Source organism: Python bivittatus, unplaced genomic scaffold, assembly GCF_059951505.1.
Source record: "Python bivittatus isolate LINGU-HERP-01145 unplaced genomic scaffold, Pbiv_v1 ctg000040_np1212, whole genome shotgun sequence".
Lineage (NCBI taxonomy): Eukaryota > Metazoa > Chordata > Lepidosauria > Squamata > Pythonidae > Python > Python bivittatus.
Genome location: NW_028277032.1, coordinates 987,969 through 1,013,367, shown reverse-complemented (window position 1 = coordinate 1,013,367; position 25,399 = coordinate 987,969). Strand labels below are relative to the sequence as shown.

General features: G+C 41.8%; 1 protein-coding gene across 1 annotated transcript in view; it reads left to right on the top strand.

Moving 5' to 3' along the window:
• Positions 1-22,653, top strand: part of RIMS3 (regulating synaptic membrane exocytosis 3) — a 28,393-nt gene extending 5,740 nt beyond the window's left edge. Inside the window, exons 2-6 of the mRNA XM_007420292.3 lie at positions 15,365-15,506; positions 15,836-15,948; positions 18,961-19,062; positions 20,036-20,175; positions 21,914-22,653. Coding sequence (XP_007420354.1) covers positions 15,365-15,506; positions 15,836-15,948; positions 18,961-19,062; positions 20,036-20,175; positions 21,914-22,126 — 710 coding nt within the window. The 3' untranslated portion in view covers positions 22,127-22,653. The remainder of the gene's footprint in view (positions 1-15,364; positions 15,507-15,835; positions 15,949-18,960; positions 19,063-20,035; positions 20,176-21,913) is intronic.
• Positions 22,654-25,399: the final 2,746 nt, after the last annotated feature.

Sequence of the window (25,399 nt, the reverse complement as noted above, 5' to 3'; positions counted from 1 at the left end):
TCCTCCTCACCTTCACAGCCCACTGAATTGGCAGATTCAAAGTATCTACAACTTGCAGACACAATAGGAACTGAATGATATCTTAGTTCTTACCCAAAGGCTGTGCGACTGACGTAGTACATGAGAATAAAGGTGGAATATACATGGTACTAAACATCCAGGGATTTTATTTTCACACTGAGCTTTCAAATCTGTCAAGGCTATAGCCATTTTTCCCATGACAACAGAAGAATTATGTATTAAGAAATCTCCTTTGGCATTTGTATATATTGTTGTTGCAGGCAGCTGAGGACGTTTTGCTATTGAACAGCACAGCCCCATAAAAGAGAGCCGCCTCCAAATTATAGATTTGCAGATGGTTAGAAAGAGTACCACGGGCTGCAAGAAGAACCAGTCCATCAGTCCTGGGCCAAATGAAGGCTGATCTTCCCCTGAGGCAAAAATCAGAAAGAAAACTTCACATACTTTAGGGCACGTAATAGGAATAAATGATCGATTAGAAGACACAGTGATGCACGGGGAGGTTGAGGGAAGTAGAGGAGAAGCAAGGCAGGTGGATGGACAGGATCAAAGAGATGATGAGAATGTTTTTGAAAGAGCTGTGAGTTATTACCAAAGGAAGGTTAAAATTGCCAGCATTGATCCTTGCGGTCAATGGGTGTCAAGTACAATTCCATGGCGTCTAAGGAAGTAATATCCAAACAGATCAAGTTGTTTTGGTGGTTTAGATGGAAACTTCCTCTAGAATGACTCTCTCCCTGGCTGTAAAAACTAAAAAAATAAAAATAAAAATTGTTTGCTGTATTTCCATCAGCTCCCCAATTGGCCCCTTACTTCTCTGAATTGTCCCTGTGGATGGTAGAGAGTACTCAGTGAAGTATAACATTGTTGTAAGTTGCGTTTTATTTATAAAATAGAAAATGAGCAGTGAGTGCAGACAGGTATTCCTGCAAGGGGAGGGGGGAAATCTGCTAATCAGAATTCTTACAGGTACTTCATCTTTGGCTAAATCCAGCCTGATGCCAGTTCTCCAGCTTTCTGCCTGATTAATTCCAAATGTAAAGACCAACTGTTTCATACACTGTATGTTGCCTGTCTCCTTCCTTCCAATTACTTGTGTGTGTGTGTTTTTGCTTAATGGGTATTGCATCCCCCAGATGAGAATGATGGTTACTAGCAATTAGAAAATGAGCATCAGTTAGTTTTAAACTTGGTTAATGTTTTGTAAGCTAGGTTGTTGTATGAGCCAAGGCCATTGGCTTAGCTTATGATTGACACTGCACAAACCCAGAAAAAGGGTTAAATCAGTAACCAGGCTAAAGATGCCATCTGAACACAGGCATTCCAATCAGCAATTTGCTGTTTCCCAGAGTAACTAGGGTAACTTATTCCTGCTTCTGGGCTGATTGTCCTGGGAAATGTAAGGATGTTCCTGTCTTTTCATTAGAGTTTTTCTCCTCTCTCCTCCAATGTGCTCCTGGTGGCTTTTATAGTTGCTTCTGTGTTATCCTATCTTACATTGTGTTTGTGAGCTTAAAGACCAAGTACAGGTTTAAAACTTGGTCTCCCACTGTAACTTCAGGAAAGACTACGTGGAAAATAGCTGAGTAGTAACTCTAACTGAGCAACAGACTCAGCTCACTGTCATGAGTCTTGGACACGACTGAAGCCTTTTTGTACCTCCTGGTCAAACTCACACCAGGCATCACCTTTTCCCAAGGAGGCAAAAACCTTAAAGCAAAAGGCTCAGCTTACAGGTGCCCTTGCTTTCTCCTCAAGATTTTCTCCGGATCTAGTCCCTGCACTGGTTGGTTGAGATGGGGTTAGGAGTCTCTGGGGAAGAGAGGTCACTTTCTGGGGGAGATCCAGATTCCAGGTGTGCCAAATTGTAGGGACCCTGGGTCAGAGATTCCTGACTCCAGGAACAGGTCATTGTGGTTTACTCAACAAGCCATAGGAAGAACAAGGCATAGCTTAGCACGGTGTAAAGCTATGCATTGTAACTTGTAAAGCATGGTCTATAGATTAATGCCATATGTAAAGTCAGCCATTGTGTTGAATAGGCCTGTGTGAAGCAACTTATAATTACCTTGGGGAAGACATTTGTCCATGGAGGCATTATAATTCTCTTTTTGGAGGCAAAGTGACCACACAGTTTGTCTCAACCAAACACTTCATGTTGCCTCAAAGCAATTTCAAATTATGTCAAGAGTGTGAAGAAAAAGCAACTGAGTGGTTTTGAGGTGACGTGAAGTGCTTCGTTGTGACAAAATGTATTGTCTCTTTGCTTCAACAAAGACAATCTTTGGATGAAGGTCTTCACTGAGATGACTTGAGAGGCTTCTGTGCAGCATTGCATATCTGCAGAAGCCTCTTCCAGCTTTTGCAACTGCTGGAGGATGCCAAAGAGAGGCGGGAGTCTCATGAGGCAATGCAATTACTTCTCTTTGCTCCTAGAAGTGAAGGGACCATATTACTTTGTAAACCTTTGGTGGAACTAAAAACCTTGGAGATAGAGATTCACCAGTGCAGTTCTTGATAAGTGAGTTTTATTGCAAGAGCTAAAAAAAGTCATGAATGAAGAAACCCAGCAATTGCAGAGAGTACAATGCAAGTCCTATACAGAGCAGAAATACCTGATATATTTTTCTCTCCTACCTGTGTGGTGTTACAGGCTGAGTGTTCTTGATTTTGGGTGGGAAGCACTGTTGACATCTCTGTGTTATCATCATAACCAACCAGCATAGTCTTGGGCTGTATCCCTTGCACAAAACACTCCCCCGAATAGGTTAAAAATGGTTGAAATAATGGTTTAAATAAAGTAGTATAAAAGCAGTTAACAAGCTGTGGTTAAAGCAAACCATTTGTGAACCCCAACTATTATCTATACCCCACCAATTTACTGGGAGCTTTATAGGGATTTAAAGGAATTTTGCTTTGCTCTTATGTATTTTGGTGTAGGTTAAATGGGTGCATTTGTCCTGGACTGACTTCTGTATTAAAGAAGGATTTCTGTGCCTATTTAGTTATTTATTGGCACAGCCTGACTCCCAAACAACTCTGACCAACTTGCAGTATCAATATTCTTGACAGGCCCTCCACTCTCATGCTAAGCATTTCTGCAGGTTACCTGCATCAGTGAATTAACTAACTAGTCTTTCACTCCCTTAGCATTGCTCTAGTTGGAACATGACTCAGAGGGTTTGGAGGCAGCTGTTGTTCAGTGTATCATTAATGGAGATGAGTCACCACCCAGAAAGCTGGAGGAGATGCCATATCAGATTAGTCTAGTGGCCTCTCTTGTGGCCTTCCCCCCAACAGTTGTTTGCTTCAGGATCAACAAAACTGTTGTTGCTGTTCCACAATGCAGTTTTTCCTCTCCTGACCTTTAAATCAATTGAATGTCTTACATGCTGTGATGATCTAGCTGAACATTTTCCAGCAATGTTTCTCAGAGGACGGTAGATCAAACCTAGGAAAGAAACAAGAACATGCATTTTGGACATGAGGATTCACATTACTATAGTCACTATGCCATTTTATTGTGCAAAATAAAAAAGTCCTCTCTATAGGTCAGCATTCCCCAATTTGGAACTCCAGGTAAATTCAGCCATGTCATCCAGACAGCTTCTCCAGCAATGTCAGACTGAGACATTTTTAATGAGCACATGTGTTGGTGGAAGAACATCAGATGGTTTCTGGAGCGTACCTACAGTGGGATGTCTCTTGAATGGGCCAAACTGCGGAACAAGAATGTGAAAGCAGCTTTATGTAACAAGACACTGAAAGAAGATGGGGACTTCTTTTTTAAAAAAAATGGTTGTCTGGGATGTTAATATCCTTATTCATAAATTGTTGAAAAGCATTATATGAAAGCCTGGATTGATTAAAAAAAAAAAAAGGAAAATATGTTGTGAGCCTGTGAAACTAAGAAAATGAGAAGTTCTGAATGATGGTGGTCTGATTTTGTGGAGTTGATAAATACATGCAGGAAAGAGAATATATAGGTTTAATTAAGAATTGCAGGACTAAAAACATGTTAAAAAGTATGCATTGGTGTCTTCTACGTTGTGTATGTGTAAGAAGATAGGAATCCACAGGTTGATGATACTGGTATGTTGTACTCCAGTAAACAGTGATAATGAAAGGACAAGACAGGAGCTTTATGGAAAATTGTGTAACAACCTGAATGAATGTGATCCGGGGGTAAATTGTATGGATAAGTGACTTGAATGGATGGGTGGGAATGAGAAAAAAAGAGTACAGAAGAAGTGATTAAGCCATGTGAAAATTTAGGAATGAATGAAATGGTGGCTGCTTGATGACTATCTCCTTAGAAGAAGGTCTCTGTTCAAATATGTATATAGCTGTATATATATGACAAAAGAATGAGTATAAATCTAAAAGCATTATGATTAGAATGAAAAATTGAGAGAATTAGTGAAGGATGATGAGAGGTTCTTACTGTAGGGTAGATCATTGTTTGGTAGTGTCAAGAATGGATCTTGCAAAAAAAGTTGCAGAAAGAAAATAAAGTAAATAAGAGAAACTAGAGTGAATATATAATGACTGGGAAGAAAAGGAATGAGTGTGTATGAAAAAGTATTAGAAGAGAGATGACTCTTCCAACAGATTGAATGGAAAGTGGTACTAAAGAGAATGTGGAAGTTGCTTGGAATCAAGTGCAAAGAATTATATTACAGGACACCACAAACATGGGCAGAATTACACTAATGGGAAGCATGAAAGGATGTTTGGTGAAAAGATGAGGTGGAAGAGGCTGTGGAGAAGAAAAAAAGCATATAAGAGAACGGTGGTTGTAAAGGAAGAGAGTGAGAGAAAGAGGTACATAGAGAAAAAGCTGCAAAGCACATTCTCAAAGCAAGAAAGGAATGGTTGAGATTAAAAGAGGCAGAGGAAATGCAGAGCAATTTTGATGGAAATACCCCCACACACACAAACACACACACAAGGTTTTAGAAGTGGGTGGAGAGGTCTAAACAAGGCGCCTCCCACAGAGTGAGTGGAATGAAAAATAACTGTGATGAAATCACTGGGGATGAAACAGAAGTGAGGAACATTAGCAGAAGTATTTTAGAGATTTGTATGGGAACAATAGTGACATGTTAGAATGGAATTGAAACAAATACTATAAATGTTAGCGCCCACGAAAAGAAAATGATGGAAGGCCCCAATGCTGAGAGAATGGAGAAGAATGATGAAGTTGCAGGAGCAGATGGTGTAACTAAAGAAATATGAAGCACAAATGTGGTTTGTTGATGGTGTGGCTGTGTGACTTGGACCTGTACCCAATGACTGGAAGAATGTTTTTCTTGTTTTCCTGCAAAAAAGTAAAGATAGCAAGAGTGAATGCAAAAGCTACAGGGGATTAGCTTCTTTGGTGTGCCAGGGAGGGGGGTTGATGTAATTCTAATCAAAAAGAGAGAAGAAGTCGGAATGACAAAATTTGGGAAGTGCAGTACTGCTTTATGCTAAGCCAGTTTGGGGAGGGGTGCATAGACCAGATTTTTGCTCTTCGGTGAGTCGTTGGCGAACTATGAATGTGGGAGATTTTATTGTACGTTTGATTTACACAAGGCATATGGTAAATGAAATAGACTTGAATTATAGAAAGTTTTATGTGAGAGTATAAAGGTGGATTGCCAAAGTGATCAGAGTGGTATGTGATAGAAGTAAAATGTCTCTACATTTTACTACAGTGAACACTGAGCGAATGGTTTAGCATTGAGCAGGAAGTAAGATGAGAACGTGTGATGTTTATTTATTTATGGATAAATGTGTAAGGAACGCTTGGAGTGATGTTAGAGATGTGAGTGTATGTGTACTTTAATATGCAGATGATGCCATGTTGTTGGCTGAGAATCTGAATGACTTGTAGTGAAAGTTAGCTTGGATGATGCGACCAGAAATGTAGATCTGGAAATGAAGGTATTGAAGACCAAGGTAGTTGGGTTTGGCAGGAAAAGTAGAGAGAAGGATTGCAAGTTATACAGCAATGGTGAAAAATCAGGAGACAGATAAATCTGTTTATCTTGGTAAAATGTTTTCTAAGATAGGGAAATGAACGGACAGATTTAGAAAGGTAGTTAGTTGACGGTAATTATATGAATAGTGAATATTTGTCAAAAGGCATGAAAATGGTAGCGTATAGCAGCTTGTTTCTGCCTTCTGTGTTACATGGAAATGAGAGTTTGCTGTGTTAGGAGAAACATAAAAGTAAGTTGGGTGCAGTGGGAATGGGTTACTTAAGTAACAGAAGAAAAGAACAGGGTCCAGAATGATGAACGCTGAATGATTGTGGATTGAATATGGAAATTAGTGACTGGTATGAAAAAAAATCTTTGAGAGCATGAATGAGAATCAAATTGCAAAACAAATAGTTGAAGGAAGAGTGAATGGGCAGAGCAGAAGAGGAAGACCGAGAAGGTTGCACTTGGATGGAGCTGATGATTTCCTAAAAAGGGAGAGGCATGAAGTTTAAACAACACAGGACAATATCTGAGACAATGTACGGAAATGGTCCAAACAAGGTTGATTTGCAAGGGTGGAAAAGTAAGGAAAGGTCTAGTGAATGGTGTTAACGTGAGCTGATTTGGGTGCTATTTCCTTTCCTTTTTCTTACCTCTTGCCTTTAATTTCTTTGACTTACTCTTTCTTATTCCTTTTTTGCACTTCTCATAATGTAGCATGCCTCAAAAGAAAATAGTGTGATGGGTATACATGGATGTAGATGGAAATACATTTAATTAGTTATGTCTCCCATTTGAAATAATAAGGACAACTAAAAGAGATACAATAATAATTACAATGGCAATCAAGTGCCATTGAACTCAGGGTTAGGCTTACATAAACATTTCAAACGCTTATTAATGTAACGTGTGTTCTGGGATGTCACAGTATGTTGATTTGTACGCTAACCACGTAAGCTGGTTCCCACTAGTTGCAAAGGCCCAAGGTTCAAACTCACCAAGTTAAGCATGATGTAGAAATACAGCTGCTAGATTTGCACCTGGCCTGTTTAAATCTGTTGGGTGAACCCAGCCAAGATGACTAACTTCTAAATAGTGCATAGTGCATCACTGGATTAAAATGCCTCTGTTGCTTGTCTAAAATTGTCAACCCTTAGGCCAGGCCAGAAAACAGCCAGGATTACAGGAATTCTACTTTATTGTTGTAGGGTATGATAACAGAATCTTGAAAGCCTATCAGATTTTCCTCAATCCCCTCTTACAACAAACAGAATCAAGGTGGGGTTATTTTGAGTTTCATTTTCACGTTTTCCCAGAACTGAGTTGTTTTCCCTTCCTTAATGGTTCATCCATTCCTTCTTCAAGGTTATCACCCCATTCCCCTCCAAAAATTGGATTAACCATTTAATATGGGATGTTTTTGCCATCCTCTTGACTGGGTGAGCTAGCAGTGAGTCTGCCAAGACATGGCCTGCTAAACCATGATTTATTGAATTGGCTGGCCAGAAACCATGGTTTACACATAATAGTTTGGCTGGGACTGTCACGTGATGGTTTCACATGAGGCGTGAACCTGGACCCTGACAAGCTGATATGGAGAGAGGTCATTTTTGGAGATGTTAATAACAACAGCTGGAATAATTATCATTTTTTAGATTAAACAGCTGCTGAATTGAGGAGACTCAAGGTGGTTTGAGTTCCTTTACTTTGAGTAGGCAGCTGGCTCTTCTGTAGCTCCCAGTCCCAATTCATGGATGCTCATCTTTGAGTTTCACAGTCTCTGCCCCTTTCAGTAGATAGATGGTACTATAAAGGTGGAAGGAGTTTCTCGGGCTGTTTTTCAGTCCTTTGAAATTAAGCCCAGCAAACTGTTCTGAACTTGCCTGTTCTTGGGACAGTGGAGAGAGTTCACCTTCTGCCTGCAAATTCGGGAGCAGTGGCCCAAAGCTAAATTCAGGTGTGAAGGGACAAATAAAGGGGGGCTTCTCTCAGACACCCCCCCCCCTTTCCTCCCATGCCTCTCTCTTCAACATCCCAGGTTCATGCCCTTTGCTCCATTCCTCCTCATCAGCTTTCTTGATCCTTGGGGCCAAATAAGATTTCATAAATTGTGGGTTTCTAAATCCACCCTTGATGCCTCTCTCTGGTTGGCATCTGGCCCTGCAAATCTGCAGCCTACGCCCTTTTTCTGGGCAGTAGGAGCTCTGCCAGATCTCTTTCCTGCCCCTGGGGACTGACCTGCTGGAGGATACAGGCACACAAATTAATATTAGTGACGGGAAGACAAAGCGTGAGGCTGGTTTTGCAAAAAGGACAGAAAGAAGAAATGGGTTGGGGGGGGGACAAGAAGAGGAAGAGTTGCCATGGTGACCTGTGAATGAGACACCGAGGCGCATGTGAAGTGTTGATTAGAAAAGAAATTGAGTGCCAAAAGGAGCTAAAACGATATTAACCGATCGCGTCTTTGCTTTTGTATGTCTACACGACTCTGCTTGCTTTCTTCCATAGGCGTTCCTCATTGAACTGCCTGTAGGGTCCTGTGCCTTTAGAAATCAATGAAAAATGTTCAACTTCACCTGCTAAATTCCCAAGTAAGGAATGCTCAGGAGCAACAAGGCTGTAGGTGTGCACATCCAAGGGCAGTAGGGAATCAGTAGGGACTCAACCCAGCTGGCCTGGTCCAGGTCCTGATTTCTAATTCTAAGCTAGGTAACCTCACACCACCCAAACCTCTCATTCTTGGAGCCCCCTATTATCATGATGGCTGAAAATCAGCAGGTGGCCTCCTCCCATTTTGAAGTACAATGCACACCAAATCTGGATTGTAAGCCCCAGAGTAGGTGTGCTGGCGTTAAAAAGTAGGGCCATGACAATCATGGAATGGATGCTTTGATTGGTGGAAGATTGAGGGAGGCCAACCCTTGGAAGGAGCTTCACTCAGCCATATGGCTTTGATTCTTTCTCTGCTCATTTTTTTAGCTCCTCCCAGCACTCGCAATAGTTGGATTCTTCTGGCTTTGGTAAATGCCAGAGGAGGCTAAGCAGAGTCTATGTCAAGCACCTTCTCAGGTGAATGAGCATGGCCTCTGCTGAGCAGGGCAAATTGTGTGGCCTTCACAAGGTGAAGCACCCTGCCGAGGTGAGTCAAAGCTGCATTGCACAGGCCTATTAAAAAGCAATGAAAATCCACCCAGCCTCTCACCCAAAAACCAGCTGCCAAGCCCAGCTATCCTTGCTTGTATCAACATCCCTACATACTTTTTATTGCGAAGGCCTTGACCTTCCCAGAAAATATTAAGGGCAGCCCCTGATTCCAAAAAGTTGCACAATTTTAATGCACTCTGTTGAGTGTTTTCCAAAGAGAATGAGATGGGGATGAAAGCTTGTGCCACTGTACATGTCCTTAGCTCCGTGCTGGGTGAAGGGTGACCAGGTGCCAGAGGCTGAGGGCTCTGGCACTTCCAGTCCTTGCCTAGAAGCAAGCATCGTCAGCAAGTTCACTTGCTCTTTTGGGCACGTTCCTTTGGACGCAATTATTGAAGGGGTTTCTACATAGCCAACTGGGGGTTAGTCAATAAGCCACCATTAAACCATGGCTTGGAGCAATGCGTGCACCTAAGGATGTCTTGCTAGATGGTGCAGGTAGCGAGAGCACTGGTAGAAGCAGTTAAGGTTCTTCTGCCTTTTGCATCACCCCCTGGCTAAGGAAATAGCAGCCTAGACCGCTCCTACACAATTGGAAGATGTGCTGGTTGAGCAAGTACGAGTTACTCAGGCTGGCTGCAAAGTTGGAGGACTCTTTGGTCTTCACATTAGAGGATTTGGCAATGTACCAACCTCACTCCTGTCAGGATAAATCCACTGGCTGCAATCCAGTCTTCGGAGGTCTGGAAGGGGAAAGCTACATTTCCAGGGAGACGGGCTTGCCTGCTTCCTTGCTCTGCTTCAGGCTGGTGAGATGCTGCTGCCAGAGGCTGGGTTTGAAGCTGGAGTTGGTTAAAAACTGTGGTTTGGCTTAGGATTTCCAGAGGCTGGGCAGGCAGGCAGCCCACCTGAGCTTCATAGCACCATTCACAGACAGCCTCAGGATTTACTGTGCAGCCCCCCATATTCTGAGTGAAGATGAGATTGAACAAGGCAGCTTGAGGGCAGGTTAAGAAGGAAAGGCCACTTGGTTTAGCAGGCCTCCAAGCCCATCTAACATGTTACAAGCTTGTTTACTTCAGTGCCGTTGTTGAGGTTTAATTGAGTTTTCATACTCTACGGGATGTGTGTTTGTGTGCAAAGAAGCCCCGTCAAGTTCTGGTGGTCACAAGAACAGCCAAGGCTTGACAGTCTTGTTGGGGAAAATGGTGGATTCCTAAAGCTTTTTGGCAGGAGTGCTTGTATCGATGGTTTGTCTCTTTCAAAAGTTCTGCAAAGAATTGAGAATGTGAGTTGCATTCTCAGCACGTTGAAGGCAGCAGATTCTAATCCAGTCCGTTATGTCCACCATGACATCATCTTCAAAAGCTTTTGCCGGAGCATCATTAAACCAGGAATTGATGCTGTGGGGCTCAAGAGTGCCGTAATGTGCTTGGCCTCTCTCCAATGGCATTTGTGGGATTCTCACCGGACCAATAATTTTTTCTTAAAAAATAAAAAAAAAGTAGCTAGAAATCTTGCAAGCTTCACTGGATGAGTACATCAAATCTCATAAATCTCATTTCTAGCAAGATTGCAAAAGTCACACAAGGTGTTAATCATCATCGTCATCATCATCATCACCCACACCACTCATCCTGTGCCCTTGCAAGCCACAAGCTGGGACCCATTGCTCGAGAGAATGCATAGGTTGGAAAGGTATGGTAGCAATGCACAGTCATATATGGTGAATGCCAGATAGTTGATGGTTCTAATTCAATGGGTTTTTTTTTATTGCTACAATCCTAGTGGGGAGGTGTGTGTGTGTGTGTTTGTGTTTGTGCTCACCTTCGACTCAGTTTTTGACTCCTGGTGACTGCCTGGACAAGTCCCTGCAGTTTCTTGGTGAGATTTTGGAAGTGGTTGGCCATTGCCTCCTTTCTAGGATGAGTGACTGGCCCAAGGTCACTCAGCTGGCTTTGTACTAAAGTGGAGCTAGAAGTCACGGTCTCCCAGTTTCTAGCCTGATCCCTTAACCACTACACCAAACTGGCTCTCCATCCTTCAACTATCTGGTGCTTGTTTCTTTCCTTTGCCTAAAGTTCTTGCAAGATTTCCATTCGCTGCTACACCCACAAAAACCAAGGGTATAGAAAACCAAGGGTACCAAGGTTCTCCTGGTTTCTAGCCTAATGCCTTCACCACTATACCAACTGGCTCTCTTAACATCCCAGTAGAACCTTAAAAAGAGCAAAATCAAAAAAATGGCAAAATCAGATATTATGTAGTCCTTGTAACGTTAAAGTCTGAAGGCAGAATATGGCAGACATGTCAAATATCTGCCCTTTGTAGGCCTTTTGCAGCCATAGACTTCATGTTAGCAAATTGGCTAGCATTAAAATCTTCAACTCTGGAGACTTTCTCTTAAGTTTAAGAAGTCTTCTGTGTATGTGTGTGTATTTAGTGCAATTGTTTGCATGAATTAGTCTCATTTGAAATTTGTTTGATATTGAACCCTGTGATTAATGGAATGATTCTTAAAGCCACCTAGTGAGCATCTGGCAAGATATAATTTTATTTGGCAATTTTCTCCTGCCTAAAAATTAGCCGTTGTTTCTGCTGCTGCAAATGCAGAGGGTGGATTTGCTGACTTGAAGATTAGGGGAGGCTCAGACTTTCTGTAATTATAACCTCACAGGCTGAGTTAATCCATCAAGAGCAAGTTCTGAATCAGATACCCAGCTCATGTCATGTCTGGTATTGCACTTGTTCTAGAGGCCAGTCTAAGAATTTTATCATGAAATTTTTTAAATGTCCTTTTTTTGAAAGCTGATTAGATGTCAGTGAGTCATTTCTGCAACAGTGGGATGGCAATATGGGGATCAGAAATCTCTTTGGGAGCATGCAGTAGAAAGGCGCTGCTCTTTTATCAAATGCTGTTGTCCGTTCCTCCATTCTTGCCCCAACCCTGGGTCTGCAGAGCAAGATCCATTTCTGTGGGATTGTCAGCCTTGCAAGGTAGTCCAGGCAAGAAGCACACTCAGGAGTACCAGCTCTATCTTTATTGTAAGGTTACATTAATAGAATACTGCAAGTCTGAAAGTAGATCTCTCCCCCGTCGCCTTTACAGTCCAAGAAATGTCCCTTCTGAGATGTTTCCCACACCCTCGTTACTTCTGCAGGCTGAGCTGCCTCTTATCTGACTGTGGTCCTGGCTGCAACATTTCCTCCTGTCTCCCAAGGTCATTCCCATCAACCATTATGGGGGCTTCCTTCATCTCTGTTGGAGGAAAAGATCACTTCTGATGCTGGATAGCTGAACAATAAAACTGAAGCAGAAAGGGGTCTTTTCCTTTGCTGAGTGATCAGGAGGATGATAGTTCCTGTATAGCTCTGCAAATTAGACCTGAGAGCAGGAGGAAGCCTTGAGCAGAAACAGATTTACTGCTCCAAATTCATTGTTGTGAATTCTAAAGTTGGCTCTTAGTATGATTGGTGGGAAGATCAAGTTGTGTTTGGCATGTCAGACTACCCACCAGGCATGGCGATAAATCTTGGCTTTCCAGAAAATTAAACCTGCATTGAGGTGCTAAACGCTGATAGATAAGTTGCTTTAGTTGGGTCTACTGCAGAATGTAGGAATTAAGCTATATGCAGGTAGTGGGTGGGTGGATGTCAACAGGGCTTAAATCCTAATCTTGTCCTCCCACTCTTTCAACTCAGTGGACTTTTAGCTGTTCTTTCTTGGCCTTGAAAGTCAGAGGTACCTATGCCATGTTTATATCATTTTCTGTCTGGCCTGAGAATTGTTGCTTGTCAATGGCTGCCTTTACAAGCTGTAAGGTTACCATCCCTTTTTAAAAACAGACCCTGTGTTTTATAAAGCAACCTGACAGCAGCAATCAGGAGCAGCGGTATTTATGTCAGCGCTCTGAAGAGTGTTACTTCCTACCTCCAAAAGCATAGGAGCAAATTAGGTAGTGTTCTCTTGGCATCTCTGTACGGCAATGAAGACAGTGAGCGGTGAGCTAGAAGATGCATGGGTAAACCTTAGAAACTCGGTGAATAGGCTCTGGAGTGGTATTGTTTCGGGTGTGAGCAATTAGGTTTGTGATCCACCAAGATCAATGTTTCTCAACCTTGGCAACTTTAAGATGGGTGGACTTCAACTCCCAGAATTCCCATGGCTGGCTGGGGAATTCTGGAAGTTGAAGTCCACCCATCTTAAAGTTGCCAAGGTTGAGAAACACTGACCAAGATGGACTACTTGGGGGTGTCAGTTACATTGACCACGAGGAGGCAGTACGTGACTGGTTTCATCCTTATTAAGAATCAGAAAAACTTCCCAATTTTTCTGTATCATATGACAGACCACAGTCTTGTGCCCGTGGGCCACACATTAATTTACGAATTATGCAAACTGAGTAAATTGCAATTTACCTTACCTCAGGCTGTAATATGAGGGTGAGGGTGATGATGATGATGAACATTGCTTTTTTTTATGGCAAAGTCTCTTCACTTTTCAATGTCAGGAGGTTCCTTTTTTTCAAACATACTGTAAAGGGATGTGTAATATACAATCCATACAGCTTGGCTCCTGAACTGATCCGTTTCTGGGCTTAAAAGGAGAAATGACTCATCTCTAGTCCCTCTGTTGTCATCACTCCTGAGGGAAAGACACCTGTAAGGACTTTCTGTTGTCTCTTCCCAGATGGTCAGATTTTACTTGGAGCAGATGGTCTCACAGATAACCCAGGTCCCATATAATCCCATATAATAAGGCATTAGAGGTGATAATCAGCACTTTGAATGGTGTCTGGAAGCCAGCTGGCCAACAGTGCTCCTCTCTCAGAACTGGAGTTATATGGCTAAATCAGGACTGAATTATTACCATGTAGGCAGGTGTAGCTTCTGAATGGTCCTCAAGGGTGGCCCATGTAGGGTGAATTTCAGTAGCCTGGTTGTAAGGGGATAAGCATATGAATAACCATCAATGAAGCCTCCTGTTCCAGGAAAGGTGACATTTGACACATCGGCCAAAGTTGAACGAAAGCTTTCCTGGCCATCTATCAAGAAGTATGAATCCAGGAGATTCCCAGATTGCAAGCCTGGTCTCTATTTGGGAGTGCAACTCCATGTAGAGTCAAAGTTGGGATTTCTTTAGAATCAGAGGGCTTCAGAATGGACAGCAACTGTATCTTGCTATGATTAACCCTAAGCCTATATCCTAACCACACAGAATGAATTCAGGCAATATTCTAAACCACCCACAAGCCCTAACCAAGGTTAAAAGTAATCAGACTTAGTATATTGTGCAAATGCAGCTGTTAGGTTTGTAGCTGACCCGGGTAAGCTTGTTGTGTGACTCTCGATACCTGATCCTATGGTCTGCAAAAACAACACAGCCAGAAAGGGATCTTTTGAAGCTTTATTCTAAAATACATGCCCTTCAGTGCATTTGCCCTGTCAGGCAAGTAAACTAAATATCCTGGCTGGCTTATAAGCCTATTACATTTATATTTCACTTCAGGGGACATCTACCCCAAGAAAACCACAAATCACAAACAAAAACAATTGTACACAAGTATTTCATCAGATCAGGAGCAAAGGCATCGAAGAAAAACGGTGATATGGAAGCCTGCCGAGACAAACAGGGCTGGTCCCTGGGTTTGGGAAGCCCTTGGGTAAGATGTTTCTATGGGTCCTGCTCTCAAGGGCATCCATTTCCCCAGCTTGCCACTGTTCCTGCAACACCCTGTGCTTGTCTCTCCTTCTGGGTCTAATCTGCTCAGCCTCCCGGAGGTAAAAACATGTGGTGGTGAGTACTCACCCTGGCTTCACTGTTTATTTGTTTGCTTGCAAACAGAAGGAAGAAGGCTTCTGGAGCTGTCTCCTACTGGGATACGGGCTTTGCAGACACCCAGTAACACTGTCTGTGGATGCTGACCTTAAAGCAGTCCTTTCAGCGCAGCACAACTGTTCAACCTCTGATGGCTTTCCAAAGAGAGAAAACGGAGGGGAGCAAAACCAGCAGTATTTCTACCTCACTCAAGAGGGCTTATTTTCCCTTAACTAGAGCCTTTCACATCCATCCAAAGGCTAAGGGTAGGCAGGAAAGAAACTAACCAGAGTCATCTTGGATCTCTCTGAATGTACTGTAGGACAAGTCCCATCCTTTCCTGTCTGTGAGACGGTGCCCCTGGACTGCCCCACCCTCCATTCATGTGACTTCTTCTCTTTTTTTTCCCTAGATGGTAGCCTAAAGAAACTTCGGAGTAACATCCGTCGTAGCACCGAGACAGGGATTGCTGTGGAGATGAGGAACAGGGTCACCCGTCAAGGCAGTCGGGAGTCAACCGATGGAAGTACTAACAGCAACAGCTCCGATGGCACGTAAGGCCCGCCGTTAGTTAACGTTATCATTGAATGAAGGGTAGAGGTTGCACTGAGAATATGAAAACAAGTGCTCCATTATTTTTTAAATGAAAATGTGTCCTGCTAATGGTAGCTCATAGACAGGACCAAGGCTTCAAAGAAGCAGGAAGCCTGAAAATACCTTTGATTCAGTTGCCTTATTTGCCCAAGTCTCATATGAAGGCAGGAAGAGGCATTTTTGCTGTGGGACAAAATGTAGGAGGAGAAGAATGAATCGCTTTTCTGCATGTTCTTTCAGGCGATGACTTCCTTCTCTCACTCACTGTCTTTCTCCCATTTTCCTTCAGATTTATTTTCCCCACAACCAAGCTGGGAGTTGAAAGCCAGTTCAGTGACTTCCTAGATGGTCTTGGACCAGCACAAATTGTAGGGCGACAGACACTGGCTACTCCACCAATGGGTGAGTGAACCTATGGGGATGGTCTCAGGTCACCTGATGGAGGAGGATTTCATTTCGATCTTTCTTAATTAACAGTCCCCCTGGGTTCATGCCTTGTGAGGGACTGGATAGGTGTAGTATTTCTATATTGAGCCATAACTTTTTTTTGCCCCTGTAGTTTAGAAATCATGGTTTATGGCTGAGTGTTTTTTGAACCTATCCAATTGTGATTTATTCAGTAAAGTCTCCTTCAAGATAAGCATGATTCCTGGTGACTTCATAGACATCTTTATTTAGATTCTTGAGATAATATGGATGTAGTTTGCTGTTGCCTTCTTCCAAGGTGTTTTCTTGACTTCCCTCTCTAGCTTACAAATTGGGGTCTTTTTTTGACAGTCTCCCAGCCAGCCAGCTCTGACCCTGCTTAGCTTTTTAAGGACTAGCATGACCGGTTCAGTGCAAACTCTAGTGTGCCGTATCCCCCAGTTTCTATGAAGTCTGGTTCTCAGAGAGCAGCTAAGGCAGAATGGGGCATTCTCAGATTAGCCAGACATTTCTCTCTTATACTCACCTCTTCTTCGGTCAGGGTGTGGGAATTACTGCTTCAGATCTCACTAAATACTTATTCCAACCTTCTCCAACTTGATGCTCTCCATACTTCCTGAACTCTTGATGTGAGCTCAGGTCCATTGTCTTCCAACCAGATGGTCTCCAAAAATGCTGTGTTACAATTCCAATCCTTTCCATCCAGCGTGGTTAAAAGTAATTTTGGGTAAGACATTACAGGAGTTGAAACTGAACTAACAAGCTGGGGAAAACCACCACAATCAATGTGTAAGACTCATCCCTTGTCAGGATGTCAGAGGTTATTTTCATTAGAGGATACGTGCACTCAAATTTGCAAATGAGATGAGCCAGTTCTGCTTGGCTATAATAACATTCTTGGTAGCAAAACATCCTCATGGATATTGCTGAAAATAAGGCAATTCCAGAATGCAAGAATTCAGAGCAATTTTGTTAAAAGTACACTTGTTTATTCAGTGCACTCTGTGCATGTTCTTTTCTTACTATACCAGAGTTTGCTGCTCTTGTTTGAAAAATTGGCCTTCTAAAGCTGAATACTTACACCCTCTGCTGGTAGACTATCAAGGAACAGCTCCTTTACTTGACTAAAAGTCTTTAGAATCTCTCTCTTTTTGCACTCTTGGTAGAGAATACAGATGTGTTGGCTAAGATGGGAAGGGCAAGCAGACAGAAATCTATTCTAGGATGGGACTCACACGAGCAGGCCCCACAGGTTGATATCTGTGCTGTTCACATGGTCTCATCACCGTTTGACCCAGCAAGACTACAGTCTAGAAGTGTGTTAAAAATAGACCAGTGGAGAGAAAGTACAGAATTAACATGTGGTTCAGAAGTTTCCAAGCAATAAGCCTGGACTTGTGCTTTCTGCAGTGGTGGAAATTAGTGGTTGAAATATCCTGACCACTAATTAAATTATCTGAAAATCTGAGTTTTTGTGGGTGCAGCTAGCCACCTCTGAATCACATGGACTCTATAGAATCAAATCGAATCGTTATCTTTATTGTGGTCAATGACCAGTCCGTAAAACACTTTGATATATAAAATTGATATTGATTAGCTAGTTAGGTAAACAGATTTGTCAATCAAACTGCTGTGGATCTTACATATTACATGGCAGAATTTGGCCACACTTAAGGAAATAGTGTCATCTGAATCCAAGAGTAAAATGTTTAAATGGAACTGACCAGGATAATTAATTAGGTGTGGAATTAACAGCTCACAGTGAGTGTTGGTATAAAATGGACAGTACAGTAAGTCATATTTGGTGGTTTCTATACTCCTTCATCACATGGGCAAAGTCTGGATTTAAGTGGGATCCTTTTGTATTTCTCCCCTAAAACTAACAGCTTTCCAAAAGCCAGTGCAACTCCTGGTTTTAGAAGCCATGACAGTGTTCTAGTAACATCCAAAGTGGGTTTCAGAGAATGTAGTTAAACTTGAACAGCCAGACCAAAGTTTGCTTAGTTTTGCCTCGTCCAGTGGTCACGTTAGTAGGAGCTATTAGGAGTAACTCCAGTGCATTTGGAGGGTCTGAGCCTGAGGAATGTTGGTTCTCATTTGATTTTTGTATTCTCTCCCCAGCCTTGGTTCATGCTGTAAGTTTTTTTATAGCAAATCCACAAGTATTGCATGACGTTTGTGAGCGTGAAGGCTATTATAAGTCACATCTAGAATCAGTATAACAATAATAAGTGCTTGGAAATCTTTATATCTAATACCTCAATAAACTTGTCATGGGTCAGGTTTGGCTGTCAGCAAATTTCAGAAGGGGAATGGGGCTGATCAAGCTCTACTTCAGTATATATACAATATTTTAGGACTATTTTTGATTCATCTCTCTTTTATCTTAAGAAATGAGTAGGTCAGGATAAGTTGTAATTAACTTTCCATGTTGATTTGAGGAGAGTGTGGCTTATTTTGGTCAGAACTCATGGATGAAGAACCTGTGTGCCCCCCCCCCCTCCGATGCTACTAAATTACAGCTTTCCACATTCCTCACCATTGGCCATGTTCCTTAGATTTCTTGGGAGATACAGGTCAGCATATTTGGAGAACCATAAGTTCTCCATCACAAATCCATGGTTTCCATAACTTAACAGGGTTTTCTAAATATAGGTCTACTACAGAGCATTAAGATGATCAAAGACAACACAACCATACATGGAAATGTGGGAAGAAGTTGATGTGACGGGTGAAAAAGTATTCTTTATTACATCCAAAAAAAAAAAAAAATCCAATGGGTTTTGAAAGAAGATCTTTTTCTTAGGAATAGTATTAATCAAACTGCTTGTTAAAGATGGAGGCACTCAAACTGTTTTGGGACTTCTGAAATAATAAGGAATACTTTTTTTTTCTGCACACCATTTTTTTCTTTATTTTGCACAATCACACATGGACAGCACAAAACTCTAGAGTTGCATCCATGCTGACTTTTCTGCTGCTTCCTAGGCGATGTCCATGTTGGGATGATTGACCGGAGTGGACAGCTAGAGGTGGAAGTGATAGAAGCCCGAGGCCTGATGCCAAAACTAGGATCCAAGACTGTTCCTGGTGAGTAGTTGCTTCAGGATAGGACCAAATAGAGATCAGGTGAAAAGCAGCATGGGACGACTCTTGGTATATACAGAAAGCTCTTTGTATACTTTTTGTCTGTTTAAAATATCACAGATGTAAATTCACCCAATTAATTTAGAAATGCTCTAAGCAAATGAGCATGTTTTGAACTCTATTCAGAGCTTGTAAGAACTCTGAACCTGAAAGATTTTTACTGGGACAGCAAGTTCTCATCCGGTCAAAAGCAAACAGCCTGATGCCAGAGCCGGTTGTTACCAAAACAAGGAACAGGTGGGATCTTCCTTCCCTGCCAAAAGAGACTCACTTCTAGCCCTTTACGTAGAGCAGGCAGGAGGAAGAGTCAAAGTAATTTGAAAGTTGACTGCACTATAAATGGAATTCCCATTTGACACACAAAAGTGGCTGGAATTCTTTCCTAATGACCTGCCGGCTTTTCTACAATAAATCAGAAATTTTTGTATGTTGCGTGCCTATTTAACTGTTGTAGTCCAGCTTGCTGTGTTGAAGCCTGACATACAGGTATTGCTATGTCTATACTATATGACATCTGGGTGACTGTTAACAAATGCTTAGCATTTAATGCAAGCGGTAGGTGCATTAAAATGTACTTAATCAGATACTTTGCTACTAAATATCTGTGGCCTAGGACTGATAACCTCCTCTTTAACCTAATTCTTGTGTCTATATTCTCCTATACCAAAGGGCCATTAAATTTTATTTGAGTTTCTTGCCACATAGAGAACATATTGTGATAAATGCCGGCCAAAAATGTTATTGCAAGAATCAAGGCATCCTTGCCATTCTGTGCATGTGTGCACAAACACATAAATATATTAGAAGGCAGGACTTCAACAGATGCACCTGGTAGAACGTTGAAAACCTTCTCGCCTGGGGCATAATGGCTATTATTAAGTTACTTGCTTATATTCCCCTCTCTCTGCCAATACAGCCACATATGTTAAAGTGTATCTGCTGGAAAATGGGGCTTGTTTGGCCAAGAAGAAAACAAAGACGGTCAAGAAGAACTGTGACCCACTCTATCAGCAGGCCCTCCTGTTTGACGAGGGCCCTCAGGGTAAAATGCTACAGGTGAATGCTTTCCTCCTCTTTAAAGGGTAAGAGGATCCTCCTTCTGCCCATATGCATTTTTGAGCCATAATCCAGCCAAAGGCCTATTAAGATGCCCTCAGAGCAGTCCCCTGGTGTCCATGTGGGAGAGAACATCCTAGTAGCTTTTAAGTGGGCAACTCACATAGGTCCAGTAGAAATTCCAGTCAACTTCCCTCTTGCCTATGTGGGAAGGTGATTCCGGTAGCTTTTCAGTAGACAATCTATATGGCTTCAGTAGAAATTCCTGTTGGATTGTCCTCAGAAAAGGTCTCTGGTATCTTTATCAGAAACAAGATCCTAGCTACTTTTAGGAGGGGAACTTATATAGTTCCAGTAGAAATTCCTGCTCTGTAAAAATGCCCCTGAGAGGCTCTGAAGGCCCCATGACCACAGAAGGCAGGTTGGACGCTATGAGGATGCTGAAATGGAAGAAAAGAGTTCCCATGAATTGTCTCAAATACTGACTTTTAGTTTTCTGTGAAACCTCAGTTTAGGCAAAAAAAAAAAAATGGAGATGTTTGGCTTCAGAAACATGCTGAGTTTAAAGTTCAATTCAGAAGTTAAAAAGTGAGGAACTAATGGCCCTTCAGATATTGCTCAGGAAATCCTCCAGGAGCCAAGGGGAGGTATTGTTCAGCACTAAACATGGAGAAACACAGGTTCCACATCTCTGACAGGAAGTAGTATTTTGGTGGAGAATCAGGGACATACTTACATGAAATTTTAATTAAAATGTTGGTGTAGGCAATTTTTTTTTTTTTTTTTTTTGGAGCAATAGAATCTCATAGGGATTAAAAGGCAACTTTCCACAAATGTTGTTAAAGGCACTGGAGCTAAAGATTATTGACTCATTTTCAGTTGATTGAGAAAATTATGATATACTTCCTTTCCCTTTCCCCCTTTTCAGGGTTTTTATCCCTCAGGGAAAGCCAAGAATTACAGATGTGATTCTAGATTTCAGATGAGGGCAAAGTACAGATGGTCAGCAACTCCTACGTGGGATGTCTTTAAGATAATATTGAAAGAGTAGCACGACAAGGGTGCTTCTGAACCTACCTACTGAAATGACCCTTTTTCTGGTTTTGCACAGAACATTCAACTAAAAACTCACCATTTGTACATGGTATATTAAGGGGAAAAATGTCACAACTAACTGAAGTTCATGATATTATGTGGATGCGGTCACTAAATCTTTAACTACATGGAAGAAGTGTGCTGGGGAACCCAGCCATTGGGTATTTTCAAATAGCTCCTAGCACTACCAGTCAAAAGACATTTTAATACCTCCTAATGCATGTAACGGGATCCACATCAGTTAAGCAAGCACATGCCTTTTCCCATTTCCAGGATAGTTAGTGATTGACAGAATGCAAAACTCTGTTTTCAAAGGCTGCAAGCTTTACGTTAATCAGTATAAAGGAGTATCTTTGGCATGCAAAACAGACCAGTCTTACACATGCTTACCTAAGAGTAATAGTCCTAGAACCTAATGAAACTTAGTTCAGAGTCAATGTGGGTAGGACTATGCTGTTAATTATTTATGATACTAGTATGAAGAACCAGGGTGTTACCCAAAAACAGAAACACCCCCAAGGATTAATTATAGGGTGGTGGTAAAGGCTTCCCCCTTTCCACCTGACCCCATGAAGGTCTTCTGGTCTTCTGATTCCCCTCAGATTCTCTCGGTACTTCAGCTCTTCCTCCTTCTTCCCTTTAGGTGATTGTCTGGGGAGATTATGGCCGCATGGACCACAAGTGCTTCATGGGGATGGCTCAGATTGTCCTAGATGAGCTGGACCTGTCCAATGTAGTGACAGGTTGGTATAAGCTCTTTCCCACTTCCTCGTTGGCAGACTCCACCATTGGACCCCTTACTCGTCGCCTTTCTCAGTCTTCACTAGAGAGTTCAATAAGCCCCTCTTGTCCTTAAAGAAGAAAACACAACAACAGAGAATGCCTTGCTCTACCACAGCTTCCGGTAGCATGGTTTGTAAATATTCCACGTCTTTTCTTCCCATCGTCCTTTCTTCTCCTTCTCCTCCAAGAAGAGAAAACCGTTCCAGTGATTTTAGACATGCCTGTCCCTCCCTCTCTGGGTGCGCAAAGTAGGAGAAATCCAAAAGATGGTGGGGGAGGAATTGAAAGGGGAAGAAAAGAAACACGTATTAAGAAAAAAATGATAGGACTGCCAGTTTCAAGACTGTTACATCACCCCAAAGAAAATGGCCTTTGAAAAGGAGTAAACCATTTCTCATCACTGAAACATCTTGGACAGCATCTCAACAGTTAATCCCACCTCAAAATAGCACATTAGGTTTTCTTTCTTTCTCAGTACTGTTTTCTTTTTGTATCTTTGGAGGAGAAGGTTTGGCTTTTCTCCTCGCATTTCTTTTTAAAAAAAGAAGGGGGGAAAAAAAGGAATGCAGCACTGCTAACATTTTTTTAACGGAATGTAGCATTTTCAGACATTATGTAGCTTGCCATGTGCTCATGGATTTCTCTGCAATATTTGTATAGCCATCTTCCCACCTGGCAGGAACTGTCAGCGTTTCACTTTCTGCTTAATTCCTGAGTTTGGAAGCCTGAAGAAAGCAATTTTGTTTGCATTGCGTATCTGGAGAGAAATAGTGATTCTGCCAATGGTGTGGAAGAGGAGGGATCTCTAAATGGTGCATCTGACTGTTAAGTTCAAAGAATACTAAGACTCATGTTTTGCTTTCTCACCCTAAGAGCAATTTAATTGCATCTCCTCCTTCAGACACTCCTTCTTTAGACACTGGATCTTTTACGTTACTTTAGCAAGGCATATGCAAAGAACACTCGTATTGAAGGGGGCCCTTTGTTCAGTTTCATCCTCTTTGTGTCTGGACCACCTTGCAGTCCCAAAGGCAAGATACGAAACCACCGATTTTCAAACAGTAGGTGAAACGTAACAAGAAGAAATATACTGGACAAACACGAAAGCGCTTCTCCAAAATTTCACAGGAGATCCCCTGGATTTCTCAAAAGGATGAGTGTGGAGTCTCTCCATTTATTAACTGTTTTCAATTTAATACAATCTGGCTGCAATCCTAAACCACCTAGTATGTTAAAAAAAAAACCCGAACATTCAGTGGAATTTGCTTCTGTGTAAACCTGCATAGGCTGGATTGTTAGTTGTACGAGTATGTGTGTCTTATGTAGCAATCTGGTCTCCAAGTGATGGCCAGTTCCCGTAGCAAAATTGAGAATTACAGAAGCTTTTCATGAAGGTGCCTACTAAAATTTGTTGCAAATACTCAGGGGAGATACTACTGAAAATCACAATTTCTTTATTGTTCCTGTTATTTTTAAAATTTCCCATGGACTATAGGAGCAGTGAAAGCTGACAGACCGGGTGTTGATGCAACAGCAGACTGAAAGCTACTGGTTAGTTTCTGAATACTAGACAGCCTTGGAAGTGGCCCTTAAACTGAAATACTATCCTTGGTGAAGAACCCATTTTAACCATTCACACTTTTAACCAAACGGCCAAGAAGCTGTTTTATTTCTTAAGTGTATTATATAAATAAAATAAGTATGGGTTCCTCTGTCATTCCAGCTAGGATGAAATACTAGGGAAGTTCTCAAGAAGAAAATTAAGGAGAAATAAAACTGATAGCATTTAGTTTTCTCCCGTACAAAGATGACAAGTTCCTGGAGTATGTGTTGATGGATCCTGTCAAAGCCTTCAAAAAGCATGTGTAAATATATTAGTAACCTATTTCAGTAATGTTAACCTGCACAGATCTTTGGATATGGAACTTTTATAGCCACCCATTTGGCCCTACAATTTCACCAAACCAAACCATCTACAGGTTTCAAAGCAGGGAGTTGATGAAGTTACCTTGGCCTTGTTCTCCTTGAACTCCATGTCATGCTTTTGCTCACTATATATATGGACTGTTGTGACATTTTCCAGAATAAGCAATATAAGTTTTAAGTTCACACCTGAGGCACTCTGTCTTCTTCATTTTTAGAAAGTCTTCTATGGGAAAAAAAAGGTCACATTTGGCATTCACCTCTAAACCAACAAATGTTGCCTGTTTTCACTGTATCTGAGTTTGAATGAATGCAGCTCACAGAAGATTTTAAAAAATGTAAAGCAGGACTAATTCAAGTTTTTCTCTGTTGACAAAGAATGGTCAATTAATTGGCTGTCTGTTTTTCAGGAAACTGAGATCTGCTTCAAAGTAGAAAAATATCCAGAAGCAGTTGTATTATGAAAGCCTGGTGATTGTTTGTCTCATTGAGTCAGCACAATTTGCCCTCTAAAACACATTACACTTTTGTGTGAATAGCAGAACTGTGCCTCAGATTATGACTCTGAGACGTGAAGAGCCATGTTGAGAGTTCTTCTAAAGGAGGTCACTTAGCACAACAGTTCTTTAAAATATAAGCAAGGGAGACAGTAAAGATTTTGTGCAACCAAGGACAGGCTTCTCCTGAAGGGTCTCTCCTCTGAAGGAGAAGCAGCAGAAAACTGAGTTCAGGAAGTGTCTGCAAAAGTACAACTTTTGGTAGAAGCTGATGCTGGTCCAAGCAGTACAGCAACAGATATTAGCACCTACTCTCGATGAACAGCATGAATCCACTCTTCCTCCTGTTCCTAAACAGAGAAGACTCCTGAAGGTTCAGGTTCAAAGACAAACTGCATTCTTGAAACTGAAGTTCTGCTTATCCAGGGAGTCTTTCACGTTCTCAAAGATGGTTGGCAACTGTGCCAGTATAGATACCCTCTTCTCTAAAGCATAGCAACATCATTGGAACAATTTCACAGCACTCCAGACAACTGCTGTTCAGCCCCCAAGCTTGCCATTGACCCAGATCCTGGGGTCTCTGAACTTTCCTACCTCGACCTTAGACCACTCTGGGCATCAGCTTGTATCATCTCTTTGGCTTGATAAACTGGACTTGTTTTGTCTTTTCCAGCTTGTTGATTGCTGACTCTAAAAATGGTTTGTGCTTGTAAGATCTTGAATTGTGTTCCATCTTAGCTAAACAGCTCCTTGAAAGTATTTTACTGCCAGCTTTAGGCCGTAGTCTATGCCGAACAGTGCACCGGCTTGCTTAGCCAGTAACACTAGTTGTAAGAATACACATGGCATCTTTTGGTGGCCGATAGACAAGAGGATGGCTTATTTATCCATGGAGTGGTCTGCAGAATAACGCCCGTGCACTAAAA